A 22,468-nucleotide genomic window follows, 5' to 3' on the forward strand; every position below is an offset into this window, starting at 1 on the left:
CCTCTAAACCAAATACCACCGAAGTTGGGGGTGAGGGTATGAAGAGGCGTGGGCAGGAGGTGCCTTTTCTCCGGTCTCCTTCCTCCTTGCTCATCCCTCTCTTTATGGTATTTTCTACAGTCCTGGCCACCATTCCTTGCTAATAGTCTCTCTCTCTCACCTGCTCACCTACACTGGTATACACACATGTACACACATGTACACACACACACACACACACACGATCACAGGCAGGAGGGAAGAAGGAGGACGCTAGGGCCAGAGGGACAGGCAGGCCTATAAGAGGGGCAGGGAACCACCCATGTCCAGAGTGTGCGATACAAAGAGGACAGGGGAGCAGGGAGGAGAGGCAAGGGGTAGGAGGAGTGTCTCCCTACCCCCACCCCTACCCCAGTTTGAGTATCTGCTCATTGGCTGAAAGATGTGTCAACTAGTGACTTTCAGTCCAGCCATGCTCTGGGCAGAATCCACTATCTCCTCCTAGCCTATGAAGATATACTAACTGGTTCTTTCACGAGTCCCACCCAGCTTCCAGCATTTGCATTACTACTTTTTTCCCTCTCTGCTATTCTGCAGTTCCATGCGGTCTTACCGTGGGCTCTGCTGTGAAAGTAGGCTGCTGTCTTGGAGTTGATTATCACATGGCATACACAGAAAACCCAACAGGGGAGCTGGTCTAAGCAGCAACCACATGACAGGTGAGGTGGGAGGGTAAGCCAGTTTGGAAAGAACTGGAATATGAAATGTATTTTCTTATTATAATCCAGTTTCTAGGGACGCCTGGGTGGCTCAGTCGGTGAAGTGTCTGCCTTTGGCTCAGGTCATGATCCCAGGGTCCTGGGATCGAGTCCCGCATCAGGACTCCCTCTGCCGGCCGCTCCCCCTGCTTGTGCTTTCCCTCTCTCTCTCATTCTGTCAAATAAATAAATAAAATCTTAAAATATGTGTGTGTGTGTGTGTGTGTGTGTATATATATATATATATGTATTTAATGTATACATATATATATTAAATAATCCAGTTTCTATGAAGATTGTCCACCTTGGATCTTGGACTTTTACACTTAGATACCCATTTTAAGACAGTAGCTTATCCCTCCAAACCATATTTAAAAATAGATATAAAGCCAAGTTTAAGCATGAAAGAGATTTTTTTTATTATCAAACATACTTTCATACTGGGAGCCTTTTCTCCTCTAATTAGAAGTTTGAATCTCTTAATATATTTTATGTTTTTATTAGCCAATGGATTCATTCTGTAATAAAGGCACTCTTTTCCCAAAATTACATGTTTCAAAATTTTCTTGCTTAAAAGAAGTTTCTTATTCATGCTTATTTTAAAACCAAGAGGGGATTAAGAAAGCCTTGCTTTTTGAGGACAGGAATCCAAATATCTTCAAAGTGCCCAGTTATTGCCATAAATTCATTCCACAAATATTTACTGATCAGTTACTACATTCTGGGAACTGTATTAGCTAGCCACAGAGATACAGTAATGAACAACATATTATACACTCACTACAGAAAGATGAAAACAATACAAAGTACCATGGGATTCGAGGATTAGACGGTGGTAAAGACTGCATCTGTGAGTATACCAAAACCAGTGAATGTACACTTAAAATTCTGAATGGATTTTTGGGCATGTGAATTTTATCTCAATCTCAAGTCGTTTTTAAAAGCCCTATGGGAGTGTACTGAAGAGAGCCAAAATGTACTATGTGCTTTCACAGGATGATAAGTGATGATATATTTCTCTCTCTCTCAAGTGATAAAATAAATATTTTATAAAGAACACCATCAGTTATAGTTTAATTAAAAGAAAGTATCTACTTGGAAAAACAATATATGACTATAACCTTCGTCATTGCTGTGGTCGGCATTATCGGTTTAAGTATAAGTGCCCTTATGAATTCAGCCCTGTGAAATTCACCTAAAGCTTAGCTGTTTGCTTCTGTTGGTCCAGCTTATGGCATAGCATTAGCTGAGCAACTGTACAAGTTTTGTCCCAATTACTCAGAAGCCAGTCTTTCACTTGATGTTATGTTGCAGAGCCCTGACCCTAGCCCGAGGCACCTGCTCTTCCAAACCAGTTCAGCTAAGCCTTCCAACCAACAAGCATCGCCACTGTAACCTTTTCTGTTTTCCTGCTGCTTAACGTAGCTCCATGTGAATGGATGGAGAGCTAGAATATGTTGTAGGCAGATCTGTATCGCCCACTTATGACTGTGACTAATATAATCTTATCCTTGGCTGTCTTGTTCTATTGCAACATGAGCTTCCTCATGATTCTAATAGCTTCCTCATGGCACCAAATATGTTACTGAAACACACCAGAGATCCAGTAAATGTTGTTTTGCTTTGCTGATTCTACCAATTCCCTGCATTCACTTTCAGGAAGAATACTGAATGCCATCATTTAGTCATCTCTCAAACAGTTATTCTATAACAAACTAAAATTACAATATCATAAACCCTCTAATATTGGGTTATTCTGTTAAATATACTGAATATACAGTAAATATATAAATGTACAGTAAAATGTCTTCGTGTTCTTTTACCTTCTTGAATTTAATTTTTCTGAAGTCTACGATCCCCTGTGCTCTGTAACAATGCAGGGAATATAATTTTAAGAGATTACTTTAAATTCTGGATTGCCCACAGAATCTACAAAGTTGCTTGTCCCTATTCTAAATAGTCCAGGTTGTTGAGCTTTTTGAGTTCTTCTAACTACTTTTTCAATTTCTTGTCTCTTCATTTACTTCATACCACTATCTGATGACTCTCAAGCAACTAGTCCACCCTCCTAATTTGCTGCCTCAGCTCGGCTCTAAGTTAAACATGATGTCTGTCTGTCTCTAAGCATATATTTCTGTGTGTGCAAAGAGAAAAAGAAGAGAAATAAAGATGCAAAAAGAGAATAAATAGAAAATAATGTGGAACTCCAGAAAACTATTTAGATTTTTTTTTTTTTTTAATTTTTATTTTTTGACAGAGACAGCGAGAGAGGGAACACAAGCAGGGAGAGTGGGAGAGGGAGAAGCAGGCTTCCCGCTGAGCAGGGAGCCCGATGCGGGGCTCGATCCCAGGACCCTGGGATCATGACCTGAGCCGAAGGCAGATGCTTAACGACTGAGCCACCCAGGCGCCTCCCAGAAAACTATTTAAAAGCTAATGGCTTATGGACACATGAAAAGATGCTCAATATCACTACTGATCAGGGAAATGCAAATCAAAACCACAATGAGCACCTCACAGCACTCAGAATGGCTGCTATCAAGACATGAAATAACAGTGTTGGCAAGGATGTGGAGAAAAAGGAACCCTCATGCACTGTTGGTGGGATGCAAACTGGTGCAGCCACTCTGGAAAACAGTATGGAGGATCCTCAAAAATTAAAAATAGAAATGCCGTATCATCCAGTCCCTTCCACTACTGGGTATTTACCTAAAGAAAACAAAAACACTAATTCAAAAATATTTACACCCCTATTTACAGCATGATTTACAATAGCCAAAATATGGAAGCAGCCCAAGTACTGGATAGATGCACGGATAAAGAGGATGTGGGTGTGTGTGTGTGTGTATATATATGCATGTATATGTATATGTATATATACACAAGGGAATATTACTCAGCCATAAAAAAAAGAATGAGATCTTGCCATTTGCAACAACGTGGATGGACCTACGGGTGTTATGCTAAGTGAAGTAAGTCAGAGAAAGACAAATACTGTATGATCTCACTTACGTGTAGAATCTAAAAAACAAAACGAACAGACTGTTAAAATACAGAGAACTGGTGGCTGCCAGAGGGGGAGTGAGTGGGGGGGATGGGCAAAACAGATAAAGGGGATTAAGAAGTACAAGCGTCCAGTTATAAATAAGTAAGTCGCAAGGATGAAAAGTACAGCGTAGGGAATACAGTCAATAATAGTGTAATAACTTCGTATAGTGACACACGGTGACTACACTTAACCGTAGTGAGCACTGCATAATGCACAGAATTGCCAAATCACTATACTGTACACCTGAAACTAATATAATATTGTATGTCAATATACTTCAATAATAAATAAAATTTTTAAAATGCTTAAATAAAAAAATAAATAAAACCTAACTGTTTAGAATTGTCATCTTTGGTAAATGAGTATTAGGAGACTTTAAACTTCTACTTTAAAGAATTTTGTAGGTTTCTCTTTTCAATTTTTTTTACAATGAGTGTATTATTGTAATTTGTATAATAAAAATGATTTTATATTATGCCTTATAATATTGCATTTTCACTTTCATATTATATTACCCAAGCACACAACCTAATCTGTAAATCAAGATCCACATTCTTGGGGAAGAAGACTGAGAAAAATCTCTCAGAGTAAAAAGCAAGGCTAACGAGTGGCCTGGGGAGATGCAGAGACTTGGCACCGAGCTCCTGTTCCAAATCCCTTTCCAGATACTTACAAGCCACTTGGTTTTATTTTATTTATTTATTTTTTAAGATTTTATTTTTATTTATTTGACAGAGAGACCGAGAATGAGAGAGCACAAATAGGCAGGGCAAGGGGCAGAGGGAGAGGGAGAAGCAGGCTCCCCACCAAGCAGGGAGCCCGATGCGGGGCTCGATCCCAGGACCCTGGGACAATGACCTGGGCTGAAGGCAGACGCTTAACTGACTGAGCCACCCAGGCGCCCCAAGCCGCTTGATTTTAGACAAGTCCTATTTTTATGATCATTACTCATTGATAATTAGTATTTCTAAAAAAAAAAATTAGTATTTCTAAGATAAATAACAAAAATGGTATCTGTTACAGATATTCATTGATCTCTAACTTGTACCTAGGAAGTCTGGTGAGGGTGCTACAAACATCATCTTTATTTAATCTTTACAGCAACCTGGTGAAGAAGCCATTGTCATCCCCAACAGGCAGTGCTGGGATTGAGACTCCAGGCAGTGAATATCCAGGTGGGTGGGCAAAGTAGTCTGAGTCTGGGTCTTCTCTTCCAGGCAATACGGCCTCCCTTTGGGAGTATTCGTTTCTTCCTCTGCCCAGTCAAAATAGTAAGATAACTAATATCCATCTCACAGGGTTATTAAAAAGACTAAATCAGGTAGTAGATGTGGATGCCTCATAAACTCCAACGGACTTTTTAAAATGTCATTATTGTGATAATTATCAGCATAATTATTATTATGGCCTCCTCGTACTGTATTCACCCTGACTTTCTAGTTATTGGCAGTACTTTAGTGAGGCAGATAAAGTACACTGAGTGACATGGTAAGTCATACTGATGAGCAGTCACGCAGAATAGCTTAACTGATAATTATCCCAGTAACAACAGCATTTAAAAGATTCATCAAAAATATTAAACAGGAGGGGCGCCTGGGTGGCTCAGTCGGTTGAGTGTCCGACTCTTGGTTTCGGCTTGGGTCATGATCTTGGGGTCATGAGGTCGAGCCTTGTGTAGGGCTCAGCACTCTGCCCGGAGTCTACTTGAGGGTCTCCCTCTCCTTCTGCCCACATCCCCCTCCCCCCGCTCGCACCACTCTCTCTCTCTCTCCCTCTCTCTAAAATAAAATAAATAAGATCTTTACATAAAAAAAATATTAAAGATTATGTTTTTCCTTAAGTTAAAATTCTCCTTTAGAAAGGCTTAATCTTCATGAGTCAAGCAACAAACTCCAATGAAGAATTCAGATAAAATACCAAAACAGATTCCAGAAGATGAAAGAGACCAAAGGAATATACTGGAAGAGTGAAACCCACACCCTAAGGAGAAAGGACATACACATACAAACAAAAATAACCCTTTGAAATCACAGCTGGAAATCTGTCTTCCTCTTGGCATCTCTGTTAAGAAGCCATGCCTCCTCCGTCTCACACATTAAAAAAAAAAATCACACACACCCCCGCAAACACATCCAGATGTTCACGAATATTCATGACGTGCTTCTAATCTGGTTTGGACTCGCCCTTGATTTATTTCTGATTAAGTTCCACCAGCTTCTGCTAGGGCCCATGAGATGGATGGCACAAATTTAGAGAATCTTCGTATGGTAAATAATTGCAGAAAGTCTCTCAAACTATCCCTTATAAATAAATGATTTGTGCACAAGCCTCAGAAGAGCCAGACATGGAGAAACTGGCTTAGTCCTGAGCCTGAACTCGAACATCATTGCTGCAGTTCATAAATTAAGCCTCCATGTCTAATACCCAGGGGAAAGGGAAGGGGAAGGGGAAGGGGAAAGGGAAGGGGAAAGGGAAAAGGAAAGGAAAGGAAAGGAAAAAGGAAGAAAGAAAGAAAGAAAAGAAAAAGAAAAAAGAAAAAAGCTAGAAATGAATGTTTTCTTTTGAGTAATATAATGGGACATTAGAGGAAATGGAGATGTATTTTCCAAAGCCACCAAATTAGTTTGTGTCCTTCCAGATACCCAAATGGTTGAAAAGCCAGAAGAGTGACTGGATCGGCTGCACTGAAGACATTAGCTCAACACCGTACCATCTCGCTTTCTTCTACTTAAGATAAAATTCTCAAAACTTCCAAACTGAAGGAAAGGCAGCTCCAGATTTAAAAAAATAACTGCTGAAACGGGTGTAATGGTCTTTTCTTCTTCTTCAGCGTGGAGCCCAACACCGGGCTTGAACTCACGATCCTATGATCAAGACCTGAGCTGACACCAAGAGTCGGCCGCTTAATTGACTGAACCACCCAGGCATCCCTGTAATGATCTTCTTATAAGAAGTGGCTCAGATCAATATGAGGTGGGAAACAGATGCAGAAGGAAATGTAGATCAAACTAAATGTCCTTATAACTTGCCGCCCTTTGACAAATATTTGAGGTAGGCAGAGTATAACCCCCCTCCAGGAAGCTCCCAACTATCTTCATGTTAATGCTTTGCTAGAGGGAAAAACAACCCTGGTTTGATAAAAAGGCCTCAGGCATCCCTAGAGTCTTCTTTAGCATATGAAAACCCTTTGGAATGTCCCTTATCTTTACTTCCCCCAACCCCAAAGTATATAATCAGTTGCTCCTCACAACCCCAGATCAATAGCCAGCAGGCAGCAGCAACTTTCTGCCCAGGGGTCCTGCCCACGGGTCCTGTTCCCGTGCTTTAATAAAACCACCTTTTTGCACCGAAGACGGTCTCAAGAATTCTGTCTTGGCCGTGGGCTCCGGACCTCACCAACATTCCAAAACTACATCAAATATACCAGGTGTCCCAGGGCCCACGTCTCTCTGTCCTCAGTCATGCCGGTGCCAGGAGCTGTGGTGAGACTGGTCTAAAGTCCCGACCAAAAGGTCAGGAGGCCAATGGCAGCTGTGCCCCAGGTGACTTCCTGTCTGCGCCCGGCCCTTCTCTGTCTAATCCCATTTCAGACCCCCAACATTCGTTATTCCCTAAACAGAGCCTCGAAGGACAAGTGGGCCACTTGGCCTGAGACACTCGGTCCCCACCAGAGGCCTCAAATTTAGACCTTTGATGACTGCATCATTATAGGCATTCTACATACAGCCACAGAAACCCACTTAGGCCCTGAAAATAAACATCCATCACGCTCCTTTACATTTTGTCTGAAGGCAAGACCATAAACATAGGTCTCTAGCGTGCTACAAATTCACATGTTTAAAAAGCCTATACTTCCCTTGGGATATGCACAAATAAATTACACTGCAACCTCCCACGTTAAGAGTGCTTAAGTGTTAAAATGCAAACATTTAGATGGCACTACAGTTGTGGTGACCTGGTGTTGATGTCCCAGGGCTCCAAAAAGGCACCTGGCGGGGACTTGCTCAACTATGAAACGTCCTGATTCCAAAAACAGGAATGCTCCTTTTCCCTCCCAAATGCTGGCCAAGCCCTCCCAAGCTCTGATTCTGCCATCAAAGTGGCCTCACCGACTTTAATTCCTTGGCTTTTCTCCCCAGTTACTGCCCATGTGATTAAAATTTAGGAATTCTTCATTGTATGTAAATGAAAACAACCACAAAGCTCGGACGTCTTTCCCTTTCTGGCAAACATTTGTAATTCTGAGGAAGATGCTATTTTGGTTTTTAATCCCCTAGGCATATTGTGTTTTAGAAAATGCAAACAAACAAAAACAGTCATTTCTCAATGCTCAGGAGCAAAAATGAAGCTGACGTCACTGAGCCATATTTGAAAAACCTGATGAAGACCTCTCGCCTTGTAGACGATTATATCACACACAACACATCTAAACTGCTCCCAAATTATACATGCAGTCGACCAAGGTTCCTAAGTGTAAAAGGATAGAAGCACACCTCCATTACAAGTGGCGCAGGATGCCGAGATCAAATCTGGCAGCCAAGAGATGGGTTTCCGTCCATCCATGTTAGTGTGGTACAATGCACAAAAATGCTGACTAAATTGCCATTGGGCCTCTGACTATAAATGGGACTTTGTGTGAGAAGAGCCAGGGCAGAGAACTGTATCACCATGTGGCTTAAGACATAAAGCCTCAGTGTATTTTGACATCAAGTCTGTGAATCGCACAGTAGAATGTAGCTCAGACTTGACGTTTAATGCCCACTGTTTCTGCCTGCAATCTGCAAATTAACAGTGGCCCCAAGCTGGCGAGTCCTGTCCGTGAAGACAAAATGAAACAAAACAAAAACAAATGCCTCTCAGAGCAATGGTAGGGCTTCAGCAGTGTAATATTTAAACGCCAGACACTTTGCCACTCGGATCACATTGCCATCCTTCGGAAGCGAGAACACGGGTCCAGGGGGGCAACATTCCCGCCAAACACCTGTGACCTACGCACTCAGGTGGGGGCAACCTCGCCTTCCCTCATCATTTTCTTGAATCTTCAGGTGGCACAGGAAACCTCTTTTCCACATGTTTTGTTCTCTCTAGCAAATAACAAAAGAGAAGTCGATAAAACAACAACCCGCCCCCCCCCCAAGTCTGAACTAAGTCTGCATGCCCCTGGGGAACCACAAGTTCACCTTGACCCAGCCAGCCAACCGTTGGGAAACGGCAATTATTTTTGTTTTGTCTTGTGAATGGTGATGAATCAGAACATCCTAGCTTTTTATATCATGAATAATCCAAGGACTTGTTAAAGAAGACCATGTATCTTTTTCTCCACATATTTATATCTTAGGTTTCAGCCACAGTAAACTTCTTGTAATTGCCTTAAAAGCCACCACATTTTCTCTCTTAATTTTTGACCTTTGCAAAAACTGTGACCTCTGCCTTAAGTTCTTCTGCACTGTCCACCCCCCATCCCAAAATCAGGTTAATCTTCTGTGTCCTTAATGAGGGGGCTTGGGTATCACCTCTTGCAGGAAGCCTTCCCCGGCTTTCCTACCGTGGGTCGGGGGGCTCTTCTCTATACCCCCACACAGCATTTTAATAGTCTGTTTACTTTTCTAATGCCCCCAACTAAATTGTGACCTCTTTGTGGATGGGGAAAACATCTTTTACCGGCTTTCTAGAAAGGCAAAATCTCAGATACAGGCTTAATGTTCATAAAATATTTAAAAATAATTACATAATAAATGAACTCAACAAATACTTATCACATACCTCTTACACACCACGCACTGTTCTCTATGTTGGAATGCAGAAGTGAAGTGACCGAAACAGACCAACAAAATTCCCTGTCCTCAACACAGGGAAGGGACTGAGGGAATTTGGCAGGGCTGGTAACTATGTCCCATATCAAGCTAGAGTGTGAATGGCATGGATACATCCTCTTGACAAAATCATAGAGCTGAGATCTGTGCATTTCAATATGCAAATTTAGCCTCACAAAGAACTTTTCAAAAATAATAATGAAGTGGGTGTGGGGAGTAAGGATAACATAAGATCCTCAAAAGGCTAACAACTATAGAAGCTGGGTAAGAGGCACGGAAGTTTGTTACAGTGTGTTTATATATGTTTAATTGCCAAAATAAAAAGCTAGAAATAATCTGTTTACTCCTATAAATACACCATCGGCAATGGCTGTCACATCTGTCTGTTATAACGTGCAATATTTGAATCTGCACCCCTGGTCCCTAAAAACCTGCGTGAGTCTCCACCTGGGCTCCCATTTCCTGGTGCACACGCAGAGGTGATCATGATCTGGCACCGAGCCCAAGCTGGGCTTTGGCCGACATTTGTCAACCAGGTCCCCCTGTAAGTAGGGACTCCTTCATCACGGCTGTATTGCACCAACGACCACACACACTTGTTTTCTGTCCACACCCAGGCACACTCAAAACCTCACAGATGCCGAGGAAGCCGATATGGCAGGTCATAATTGCCCACCTTGCCTGTGTCCCTTTCCTAGCCACCGTGTCATCTTGACAGATGTTGGACTTCGCATCACTAGAGATGGGCCCATTATAGACTTGGAAAGCCGTATCATTTCCAAATGCAGACTCGCCCAGCCAAAAAAACACGCAGTGCTCAGGGATGTGCCAAATGTGTAGAAATATGGGCAGCTTCCCTGCTGTTCACAAGCACTTATGTCCCAATCCCCAGCAGAGGCAAAGGCTCAGGTCCAGACATACTGTTCCTTTAAGGCCCGTTTGGTGCTAAATAAAAACTCTCTCCATAGTTATAAATTTGAATCATAATCCTTGTTTATACTGTTGAATGTTCACCCATCTGGACTCTCTGTTGCCTTCATCTAAACTAACTGGCCCCAAAAACACTTTATCAAGGAAGTGCTTTATGCTAGTAGGGAGCGGGTGATTAGGTCCTGGAAAAGTAGCTCGATATTCAATCCAGAAAGTTAATCACTAACATAATTATCAAAACCTTATATTTTTCAGGGTTAGGTTAAGCATTGCTGTGGGCAGGGTATCTTTTTGGTTGGTGTGTTCTCTGGTTGACATGTAATTAGCTCTTAAAGACAATGCATTTTTTGACTTTTAAAGCCAAACACAAATATCTAGATTATCTATTCTATCTATAGAATATTCCCTCAATTGCCAAAATTCACCCAGAGAATCTGAAATGAAACAAAGTCATAAACTGATTCAACCCATCGTTCAAAACTCTGTATTCAAGGCTTTCTCTGAATGACTTTTTCTACAGCAGACACACCAAACTTAATGCTACTTTTTTCCATATAAAATGCTTTAGGTGGGGCGCCCGAGTGGTTCAGTAGGTTAAGCGTCAGATTTTGGCTCAGATCATGATCTCAGGGTCATGAGATCGAGCCCCGGGTCCGGCTCTGGGCTGGGTCTGGAGCCTGCTTAGGATTCTACCCACTCCCCAACTCCCCACATCCCTGCTGTTGTGTTCTCAATCTCTCTTAAAAAAAAAAAACTCTTTAGGCTCCTACTGTATTCCTCTTACTGCTTTTGGTGGATTCTTTCTATTCCAAGCCACCTCAGTTCAGCTTTCACGGGACTGCTTATGGACATCAAAAGGAGTATAAAGTTGCAGGTCCTCAGACCCAAAGCTGCTCCAACAGCAAAACAGGGAAGAAGTTTGTCTACTTGTCCAAAAGTGGAATAATGTGCAATAAAATAACGAAAAAATAAATAAAATAATGCAATAAAGGGAGCATTATGGACTGAAAGTTACAGCTTTTCAACAAAATGAGTTCCCATCAGGACTCAATCTGTGATGAGCTAACCACCATGAGAGGGAACTTGGAATATGTCGCTAGTGTTGCATACATGGCCCAAATGAATGATGGATGACCTTAAAGCACATCTCACATGGACTTCTAGACTCCTGAACCATGTGGATGACAAACAGGACACATGGCATCTAACCTGGCATTCAGCAGTTCCAGAGCTCCCCTTTACCTCTCCAACCTGCCTAGAATTTCCTAGAAAAGAGAACCTGAATATACCCATCTGGGATCTTACTTTTTTCACTAACTACTGTTTAAAGGATGAACAAAGTTTCCAGCCTGGCTCGAATGAGCTCCCATCAATTTTACCCACCACCACATTCCTGCACCTTTGATGAGAACTAATTAAGCTCATACGGTGTTTTTTTTTTTCCCCCAGACTATCTTTTGCAGCTCTGGAACATAGCATACCAAATTAAGCCCATCTGTCTAAATGGGAAGAAGTTACTTATCCCACTGCCAAGCAGGCTTTCTTTCCTACCTAGATGCTGCCTTCCAAAGTTCCTAAACACCTTGCGGTGGTGACGGTAACCCCAACTCTTAACCAGCTGGAATTCTGGGACAGCAGTTGTGTGTTACATCCAGGATCATCTACCAATGCACAGCAAGCATTTTCTTGCATGGCAAAATGTCCAAGGAAGCCACAAAGTATGCTACCAGACTATCATTCAAGGTCAAAATTACAATATCCAAGAATTCAGTGCAATTTTTAAGTTGTTGTTCAGCTGCAATCTTGCCCCCCACAGAAAAAAGGGGGGGCCGTCCTTTTTCATTAATGATGCCCTAATAAAAGAGCCTAATTAATTTCAATGGAGTCCTCGGCCACATGAGGTTACTTTTGTTAAAAAGGAAGAAACAACCCTGCCATTCACACATGCCAGACGACAAAGCTATAGGAAAGATGCCCTGGGCAATGATGACGCCCATGTGCCTGCCTGGGCCAGGATGTTAGGCTCCCAGGATGATGGCTCTCAGCCCCCAACCCATGCTTCTCAGCCTCAATCAACTCAATTGTACTAACTCCCACCACTGCCTACTACCCAGGCAGTGAACAATTTGAGAACCAATAGGTATCTGACAGTCATGATACACTGTTACTCCTGACCTGAAGAATCTTCACTTAGGTGGAGTTAAGGAAAGAAATTAAAGTCCATAGGAATGCCAGAGTCTCAATGTAGAAGTGAAGCATGTCCACTTGCAGAATAACAAAGGTGCCTAAACTAGTTGCCTAAACTAGTTGTTATATAATAGGTCCTTTATAACATAAAAGAATTATTAATAAATGAATTCTTTGTTCCGAGTTTCTTAATTATTGCTTTTTCTTTTATTCCTACCCTAAGCAGATTTACGGAAATTTTTAAAAAATAAATAAATAAGGATTCGAGTGAATCAGCAGTTTTCAAACTGTTTTTAAAGGCACAGAGACTCTTATTCAAAACAGATCCATGTGGCCCCTTCTCTCTTCCCCTACCCCCCCCCCCCCCCGTATATAAAAGATGGTCAAAAAGGAGTTGGTCTGGATGAGGAGACATTCCTGAAGGGGTCTTGAGGTCACCACAGTGAAATAAAACAATTTGAAAAGCACTGAACCAGATGAAACCAAACAGAATATACAATGAAAATTTAAATTAATAAGCGCAGAAGTTTCAGTAAGATTTTTTTGTAGCAAATGCACAACATGGAAACATTAGCACACATATAGATTACAGAGAGAGACCTAAGCTATTTATTTACTATTTATCACATGCAAGTTCAAATGCGGCATTAATCCTAAATGGTCTTCATGAAACAGCCAAATGAATTTCAACACCTGAGTGCAAGGATAGAGCCATGAAAAATGGTGATTATGAAGATCTTAATGACATGGAAGAACTATAATAAAATATTAAGTAAAAAAGCAAGAATTACATTGCTGATGTAAAAATGCCCAGGAAAAGCACTGAGCAGGGATCTGCTAAAATACCAACATGGTAATTACCAGGTGAGAAATTAGGGTGGTTTCTGGCTTCTTTAAATTTTATTTTAGGGGCACCTGGGTGGCTCAGTCGGTTAAGCGTCTGCCTTCAGCTCAGGTCATGATCCCAGGGTCCTGGGATCGAGCCCCACATCGGGCTCCCTGTTCCTTGGGAAGCCTGCTTCTCCCTCTCCCACTCCCCCTGCTTGTGTTCCTTCTCTCGCTGTGTCTCTCTCTGTCAAATAAATAAATAAAATCTTTAAAAAAAAAAATAAAATAAAAAAAAATAAATTTTATTTTAGGAAGGAAGGAAGGGAGGGAGGGAGGGAGGGAGGGTGAAAGGAAAGAAGAAAAGATCTAGCCTAGACATTCTTCGGGCTTAGAGTCCATAAAAATGTAGTGTACACTGGCCAACAGGGAAAACACTCTTGTCACTTAGGTTAAAACATAAAATCTAGTCTTTTCGTGAATACAAAGATTTGGTCATGCCATCCCCGCGAATACTCAATTCATCTGATGACCACAGAGCTAGATGATTCATCCTTTGGGACCTGTACCCCGATCTAGCACAGCAGCTCACAGAGGGACACCCCAGGCACGAGCAGGACCGTCAGAAGGCCTGAAGGAGTGCTGCATCAGGGGCAGGACACCGAGCAGCCCCGCCGGGCAGAAGCATGTTCTCAGTGCCACCCACTCACCACATCCAGGTCCTGGGACACCCGCCGTTTCCGGAGCTCCTCCATCCTCTCGCACACATCAGAGAAACAGGTGTTGTAATAATCTGCATACTGCTGTGCCAGGTCATCGATGTTTCCCAGCGAGCCGTCCTGGGGGCGAGGAGGGCAGCAGGAAGAAAGAGGAAAAGAACAAAGGCAGTCAGTCCACCTGCAAAAAGACCCACCGCTTTTGGTGCCCCTCTCCATGCAGTTACACTAACCATGGCTGGGATTCAGCGCCAGGCTAACTTTCATGTGTGACACCTCCTAATCCTCAGGATACCCGCTGGACACCAGACCCGTTTCCTCACTGTGCAGGTGAACAAACAGGAGGCCAAAGAAGTTGAGTGACTGCCCAAGGGTTCCAGGGCTAACAAGCAAAGAAGCCAGGCCTCCAACCCGGGACTGCCGATGCCAAGGCCACGGTCTTAAACCCACACCTCCGCCTGCCTGGCAGGGCTCAGAAACCCTCAGGGGTGCGCCTTCAGAGAAGGCACTGTGCAGGTGAGAGGCTCCCTAAAGCCCAATCAGTGGCTGCACCAGAACCTCCTGGGAAGCTTCTGAGAAATTCTGGTACCAGGACCCCACTCCCAGAAATTCTGATGAGAACCAGAGGACTGAGGACTGATGAGGATGCTACATCTGAGACCACCTGTGCCATGCCTTCCCAAGAGACCCTTTACAAGAACACCCTATCCCTTGAGTTATTCCAAGAAATACGAATAACATGCAAGGAGAGTACACGTTACAAATTCACCTAAAGAGGAAACCCACCTGGGGCCTCAGCAGCCGCTCTGGAGCCCAGACTCAGCTCTGCTGCCCCTTACAACTCAGTGGCCCGAGGCGGGAACACCGGAGCAGTTGAGTACCTATCTCACAGTGGAACTAATGAAGGAACACAGTCAGGCTGGCACATAGGCTTATTAGTTACTAACATTCGCCTCAAGATAATGTTTCAGACTGTAGTCTTCCCTTAGGGGAGTGGATGCCTAAATGCACATCTGAACACATTCATGAGGACAAGTGCTGCCTACATTTTAAGTCATGCCGTTTGCTTCATTCATTCATTCATAGAAACATTTCCCCTGCCCCTTTGTACCTCCCAACATGTCCTTTCTTTGGTATGAATAAATGGCGCTACAAAGACCACCAAAGAAACACAACTTTGAGAGAGCCTAGAAGGCGCCCACATTTTCCATTTTACAGAGCACAGCCCTATCACATCACACACAGCAACACTTGTAAAATGCTGCTAAACACGCTCAGATTGCAAGTGGAGTTGGGGAATTAAGAGTTCTCCAAAAGCCTTTCTGCTGAAGACTTCCAGGCCTTCTCAAGAGGTCTGGGTCAAAACAATCTCTATCCTAGATATGTGTTTACCGATTTTACGCAACCGACAGACGGGAGAAACAGAAATGAAAACAAATGATTTTTTAGAAAAAAACCTCTTCCTTTCCCACCAGTAAAATGTTCTCCTTTGAGGTTAATTGCCTCCAAATCCCCAGTGCAGATCTAGGGGTGAGAAGAACTCTTATGAGACAAAATAAGGTGTTTTGAGTATCTGAACATGTCTGGGCAAAAGTCATTCCCCACTCGGTCCGTTGGTCTGTCCGTCTATCTCAGACAACAGGCTGGAAGGACACAGTAGAGAAGCTGAGAGCCCAACCTCCTCTTCAATAGGTCCCCCAGTAGGGAAGTAAGATTAGTCAAGGTAAGAAATCTGCTGCTGAGCCTCTGAGGAAAGGTCCAGGGGTGGTCAGCCTGCTGGTCTTTGCTTTACTGCTGTCAAACTGCCTGAAACCAGAATCACTGGGGAGGAAGGGGGCCAGACCAGAATATCTTAAGGTGACGTTCCTGAAATACAGCATGGTAAATCAAACTATGATCCCCCAAGGTTTGCCCTGACTCGCCTCAACTCAACAACACGTACCCTGTCCATTTCCCCACTTTGTCTAATCTGCCATGAACCCAGCCACCAAAGTGACCATGCTAAACAGAGCTGACCAGCTCACCTTCCTCTGAGAATCACCTAGGTGACAAAATAAACCCCCAGCTTGCTGGCCCACATCTCAGGGCCCTTCACTTCACCTCTGCTCCCCAGTCCCGCCCGGCTGAGGAAGGAGCTCAGGCCCACAGACTGGGAGGCCCAGGGCAGCCAGAAGAGCGACCAGCAGCTTCCTACAGCAACAGCTTTCCCCTCAGAGCAGCCCTCTCCCACCCCACCCACCTCAGTGCCAACACCCAGAGAACTGAGTCCTGAACACCAGCTATCACTCACAGCCAGGACTAGGAGAATGAGAGCATAGTGCCTGCTGAAGCAAGGGCTTGAGTCCATGGCTGCCTGGGCAGCTGCCTTCTATTAAGCCAACACGTTTGCTTACACTTCAAAGAAACAAAGTCCTCCCAGGCCCCCTTCTCTTCAAGATCCTCATGTTTCCTTAGCACCCGCCCCCAGCATATACTGAGAAAGACCAAGGCGCTCCCTTCAAAGTGTGCGCTGGAAGGTGGGGGGAACACGGCTTGCAGCCCAGGACCTGAGAACCCGCTTTTATGAGTGACTGCCTGGATCTGGCCACTGCCCACCACTGCTGGGGCCCCTGGAAGCTCCTGGGCCCTTCAGAGTCATGTCAAGTCTCTCGAGAATATGATGCTATCTATCCTGTCTTTATCCAGAAACGTCTACCTTCATCCATCCAGGAAGGGAAACTTCTGACCAAATATAAAACCCACATCTTCTAATATCTGAGTGAATCTTTCCTATGGCTTGTTGTTCTTAAGTGGAAATCTCTCTCTCTCTCTCTCTTTCACAGAAGCACTAAGAATTGTACTGTTTTAGCCAAAGTGCTCCAATCTTGAATTCTGGCTTCAAGAATTCAAATAAATAAATACAAGAATTTATTTATTCAAAATAACCAGCTGAACTGCACAACTTAACACAACTTAACACAATCAACTGTTTCCTTGGAATAATCAAGTCCACTCCAAAAAAATTCTTAGTTCAAATTACCCTTTTCCCCCTTTTTCCAAGCAACACCTTCAAAACCAACTGTTCAGTTCTCAAGTTTCCAAGCTGCCGAGCAAAATTTTCTGCCACTAGTGAAAGAGTTTAAGTCCCTATTTCTCAGTCCAAATCACCCAAAATTCCCCAATAACTTGGGGGCCTGGAAAATATATCCATTGCTCATAAGAAAAAAGGCAGCTGTTCAACTCAACACAGGCCAAAGACAGCAAACGCTTCACACCCTGCAACATGCTGCATTATCCACTCCTTACTTGGCGCCTGGCAGACAATAATTTAGAACAGGGTGGCACAGCTGCGTCTCTGTTTTCCCAAATCGCTTTCCAGATGTGCAATAAGTCCCCTAAATTTCCATTTTCATCAGTCTTGATGATTTAAATGCCAAGCAATGCAAAAGAATAAAAGAACATGTTTTTAAAAAATAGGTCTTGTCTGCCATCCCCAGAAAGGAATCCTGTTCATCCCCATCAAATGGAACCAACGAACAACCACAAGATCATTTTCTCTTTATCCTCTCAACGCCCATGCTCTTTCAGGACTACCTGGAAACCTCTGCACCATTTCTGTCCAACCTGTTCCTACTTGAGATAGCATAGACCTATTCAGTAAAAACATTCACTTCTACCAGAAATGTTCACAAAATTAGTCTGCAGGGAATTTAAATAATGCAGCTGGATATTTAATAGCACCACACCTCATGCATCTTTCTTTTGGGGATATGAAGTTCATGTCTGACTCAACATCCCACAATGCTGATGTCAAGAGGCACTCATGTTACAGAATAAACTCTGGACTATGATTTTAAACTCTCTCTAAATACAATTATTAAAACACTGAAATAGATTCCTTTTTAAACTTTTTTTTTCTTTTAAGATATTCATTGTTTCTGCTCCAGAGTTATCACTTGGCTAATTTGTTTCACTTCTTATTCTTCCCCTTTGGTTCTCATGCATCAGGCTGAAGCAATATGGGTTCAAGTTTAGGAATGGGGGAACTCTTATTTCCTCAAAAGATTTTAAGTAATTGTGAAATTTTGTGCCCCATGATCTTTTTATAAGAATTTTCCCATCTTCATCTTAAAAAAAAAAAAAAAAAAGAATATAATCCATGCAAATTCAAGTTCTCCTTCCTTTTCTTATTATAAAACCAGGTCACAGCATCTTTCCATAGGGCCATCTACTTCATTTGATATGGCTTTAAATCAAATCTGTGGTCTTACTCCCAGCGGCAGGTCAGCAGAGGGCAAATCTTGTGTAATCTTCCCAAGAAGCCATAGCATACATTTCTACCAAACACTCCTCTTTTATACAACCAACATAAAAATATAGAGATAAGGGGCATTTGTACCGAACAATTCATATCAGGTAGACTGCTGTTGCAATTAAGGAAAAAAGAAATAGCACTGTTCTCCCAACAACTGATTTAACAGTATTTCTGATATTTATCCCAATGTACTTCTGTCTCTGGGAGAAGTGAAAACTAAAAGTACTATGAAAACAAAGCATTTGTATCATTAACTTCTGTTATTTTTGCTCTCTTTTTTCCCAGATGTCACTTATGGTTCAGAATATCTTTGACAGTCTTTAAGGGAGAAAAAAAAGAAAAAAAATCCTGAAAACACCAGGAAATACAATGTAATCTGTATGGTTGTATGTAGATCAAATGCAAATGAATGCAAATGAACCTGTGGTCCTGCTATTTTATGTATCTGTAAAGACAGAGCCCGGAGGGAAAACTCAACGTGTTGCTCTGAATCCCCAACGTTGAGGGGGAGAAAGAGAAGTCTCCTGACTCTTTAATTTAGTGTGTCTCTACCTTTTTTGTCTATAAGTCCATATATATATTGCATAATATAAAGTACATGTTATATTTACATTGCTCCCTGTTGTTTTGGAGAGGGACAGAGCTATATGTCAATACATCAGTCCCCTACAAGCTAAATCCACGAAAGAAATCACTACACGACAACGAAGCCTGATTTCTTGAACGACTTCACAATTTGTTTTCATTCTTAATTAGCTTGTTTAAAGATTCTGGGGTGATAAACACTTCCAGCAACCTTTCAGGTGAAATCGCTACTACCATAAAAAAGACTTTAATTCTGATTTCCTTGTTCAGCCTCACTGAATCTGTGAGATGGTGTTGCAGGAATTCTCTGCCTTCAGTGCCCCAGGTTCTTGGTCACGCCACTTCAAAGAATGAGGAGGTGGACCAGATGAAGAGTGGTGGGCAGCAAAGCAAAGCTTATTGAGCAAGAGTATAAAGTGCCCGGAGAGGGAGGGGACCCGAGAGGGTTGCCCCTGGAGTGTCTCAGTTGAGGGGTTTTTATGAGCTCTTCTGCAGAACTATATTAAGCAATCACGGTGTGCTGAGTCATGCCAATCAGCCCTCTAGTCACGTATCTGTGTACCTATTAGGTTAATGTCTACGTGCTCACGGTCTTTTTTTGTTGACATCTGGGGGCTTATATCTTAACTGCCCCTTGCCCGTGATAGGGACAAATGCTCTGTGGTTAACTGTCTTATTTTAGGACGGAGAATGCTAGCGCAGTCCTGTCTAAGCTGCAAAACCGGATGTCAGTGCTGTTTTATCTTAGCTGTCCTGACTCCATATTTCTTGTTCGGGACCCCAGCCCTGACTACCGAACTGTCCAACTCACTCCTAACAATGTCACTGTACCAGCTCTGTTATCCCATCCTGCCATGTCATTATGGAGAGATTCACTGAATGGATAATGATCTCAAATATTTTTCTCTGAGGTATCACTCCAAGCATTTCTGCAAGATGGTTGGAGCTGGAATACAGTCTGTCTCAGGAAAAAGTTTTTTACACATGACAACCAAAAACACACACTCAAGGACAGTATTAGATCATGCTGGTGGTGATGAAAAGGCCCTGGGGGCACACCCACATGGCAGGTGGCTGGAGGGCTGATCTCACATCTTCCACTCCCCCTCTCCAAAAACACACAGAACTTGCCAGGCCCTGTGTCTAATTCTTCCTTTGGCAAATAGGACTTTGGTGCCCAAGGCCCTCACTATTCTGCATCATCTCTGATTAACCTAAGTCCACTCCTGAAGAAGGAAGGGCCTCAGGCAGGCAGCATTGACCACTCCCTCCTTCCCAGCACTCTCTCAACAAAACAACCACCCAAAAAACAAACAAAAAACACACATATACAGCACAAAACCAAAAATAAACAACAACAACTGGGCCATGGAACTTCCTTGATATAATTATTTACAAATATATATCTACTTACAACTCTAAGTACTTATTAATATAAATTATATCTATTGACATTAAAAATGCACACAGAAATAGGCATTTTAAATGAGATAGATACAAGTATAAGTAAAAAGTTCTAAGTTCTTTCCTATTCCCAAATGGAAAAGCAACTGCAGTGGTATTCCCCCATCAGATCACAGCGCATTAGGGCTGCAGGGGTCAGCATGGATCAGAGAAGTAACTGCCATGGGAGACTGCAAGCTGGTGAAACAGTCTATTCAGGCTGCTACCTCTGGGTCTAGCACAGAGTCAGTCCAAAGTCACTACAGGTCGGCCAGGCTGGCAGTTATGAAAGAAGCTGAGTGTGAAAGAGCAAGGACAAAACTGAACCCTGGAACCACACAAAGACAACTAAAATCCACATCTGTTTCTCACCACCCAAAGCCCTGACGCCATGGACGACCTCTAAGAGAAGCTAGAGCTCTTTACAATAGATCTACACACACACTTGGCTCAAGACTCCCAGAAGATGAAGGAGATCTGGCAGGACCTGGACTTTTGGTGGGTCCAGGCGCCACCTCACGCCAACAAGGCAAGGGAGTGGATCAATGATACCACGTGGGAGCCGTCACGGATACCTGCCACCCACCACCAACCTTCAGTCTAAAAAATATGGCAGCCGTGATTCATTTCTGGCTTCCGGGTTGATAGAGTGCTAAGCCAGCAGAGTCCTGAGATAAATGGAGACATCTGAGATCAGCATTTGTTGCAATGACATTGCATAGCATAGAGCAGAACAGCATAGAACAGAGAATGCTGGCGTACAACACATGAAGCAAGGATACTGTTTCCTGCAACATTTGTTTCAGTTATGTATAACTGTTCTTGATCACAATGTAAATTGCATCTTCCAGTGAATATAGGACAAAAAGGATGAAAGTCACTGAGGGCATTTTGCCTCCCAGGCTGCACTCCTGGGGGCACTCCCACTTTGGAGTCTATTCTAGAGACCCCCGCCCACTGGCCTCCTCCCAACCCTCAACCTTTCCTCCTCAGCTCACCTCAACAAGCAGATGCTTCCCCAAGGCTTCCCCTGCCTTTTTCTCCTCTCGTGTTCCCCGTTTTCTTGGGGAAATGCCATCAGTGGCTCGACAGATCTAAAGCCACAGAGGAAACGTGTTCTTGTTGTCTCATCTTCCTCCCTCAGGCCCAGGGCAGCCTGCTTGACCCGACGGGACAAAAAGCTTGAGATTTTTAGCAAAAAAATGTGATTACCAGAATCTCACACACAAACCAGTAATCTCTAATTATCAGCTCGGAAGGAATTTGGAAAGCTCGGTCTAAGTACGAGAACTCAGTTTCCTGACCATGGAGAGGTGTAGCTACAATAAAATGAGATAAAAAAAGGCCTCCTCCGTATCCCTCCCGGGGAGTGTGTGTGATATCACGTTAACTGTCAGGTATGATGGAGAAAGTGACCAAGGCTAGAAAATTAGTATGTTCTTCAATCATCAACACCTAAGAGGGTATGCCATTAATTCAAATAATATGTATTGAACATCTATGACACTCCAGGTGTTTGCTAGGTGCTCTGTATACAATATAAAACCAAGAAACACGAATGCTTATTATTAATAGGAAAGCAAAGTATGGTCTTTATTTTACTGTAGTCATATGGTATGTTAAGGGGGGTTTACTAGGCTGTGTGCTTCGTGTAAGGTGTTTTTGGAATTAAGGGCTCTGAAAGATCCAATCTGCTTTTTTTTTTTTTTTTTGATAGAAAAATCCTTTAATCAAAACAAGTTTACAATGTTGACCCTTATGGCTTAACTAGAATAAGTCTGTCCAAATTTAAATTGTATTAAGGGCCAGATAAAATGGAGTATCAATAGTTCCTCAAAACAGTAGGTCCCAGTTCCATTGTAAGACCTCTCAAAAAGCAAAACTCCAAT

At 42.8% G+C, this 22,468-nt stretch overlaps 1 protein-coding gene across 5 annotated transcripts in view; it reads right to left on the reverse strand.

Moving 5' to 3' along the window:
- The window catches only part of SASH1 (SAM and SH3 domain containing 1), a 189,560-nt gene that overhangs the window by 132,205 nt on the left and 34,887 nt on the right, over positions 1–22,468 (reverse strand). For all 5 annotated transcript variants that reach the window (XM_078054596.1, XM_078054594.1, XM_078054595.1 and 2 more), the window contains exon 2: positions 14,252–14,380. In XM_078054596.1, the coding sequence (XP_077910722.1) occupies positions 14,252–14,296 (45 nt within the window). In that variant the 5' untranslated portion in view covers positions 14,297–14,380. The remainder of the gene's footprint in view (positions 1–14,251; positions 14,381–22,468) is intronic.

The sequence above is a fragment of the Halichoerus grypus genome, chromosome 9, assembly GCF_964656455.1.
Source record: "Halichoerus grypus chromosome 9, mHalGry1.hap1.1, whole genome shotgun sequence".
Taxonomy (NCBI): domain Eukaryota; kingdom Metazoa; phylum Chordata; class Mammalia; order Carnivora; family Phocidae; genus Halichoerus; species Halichoerus grypus.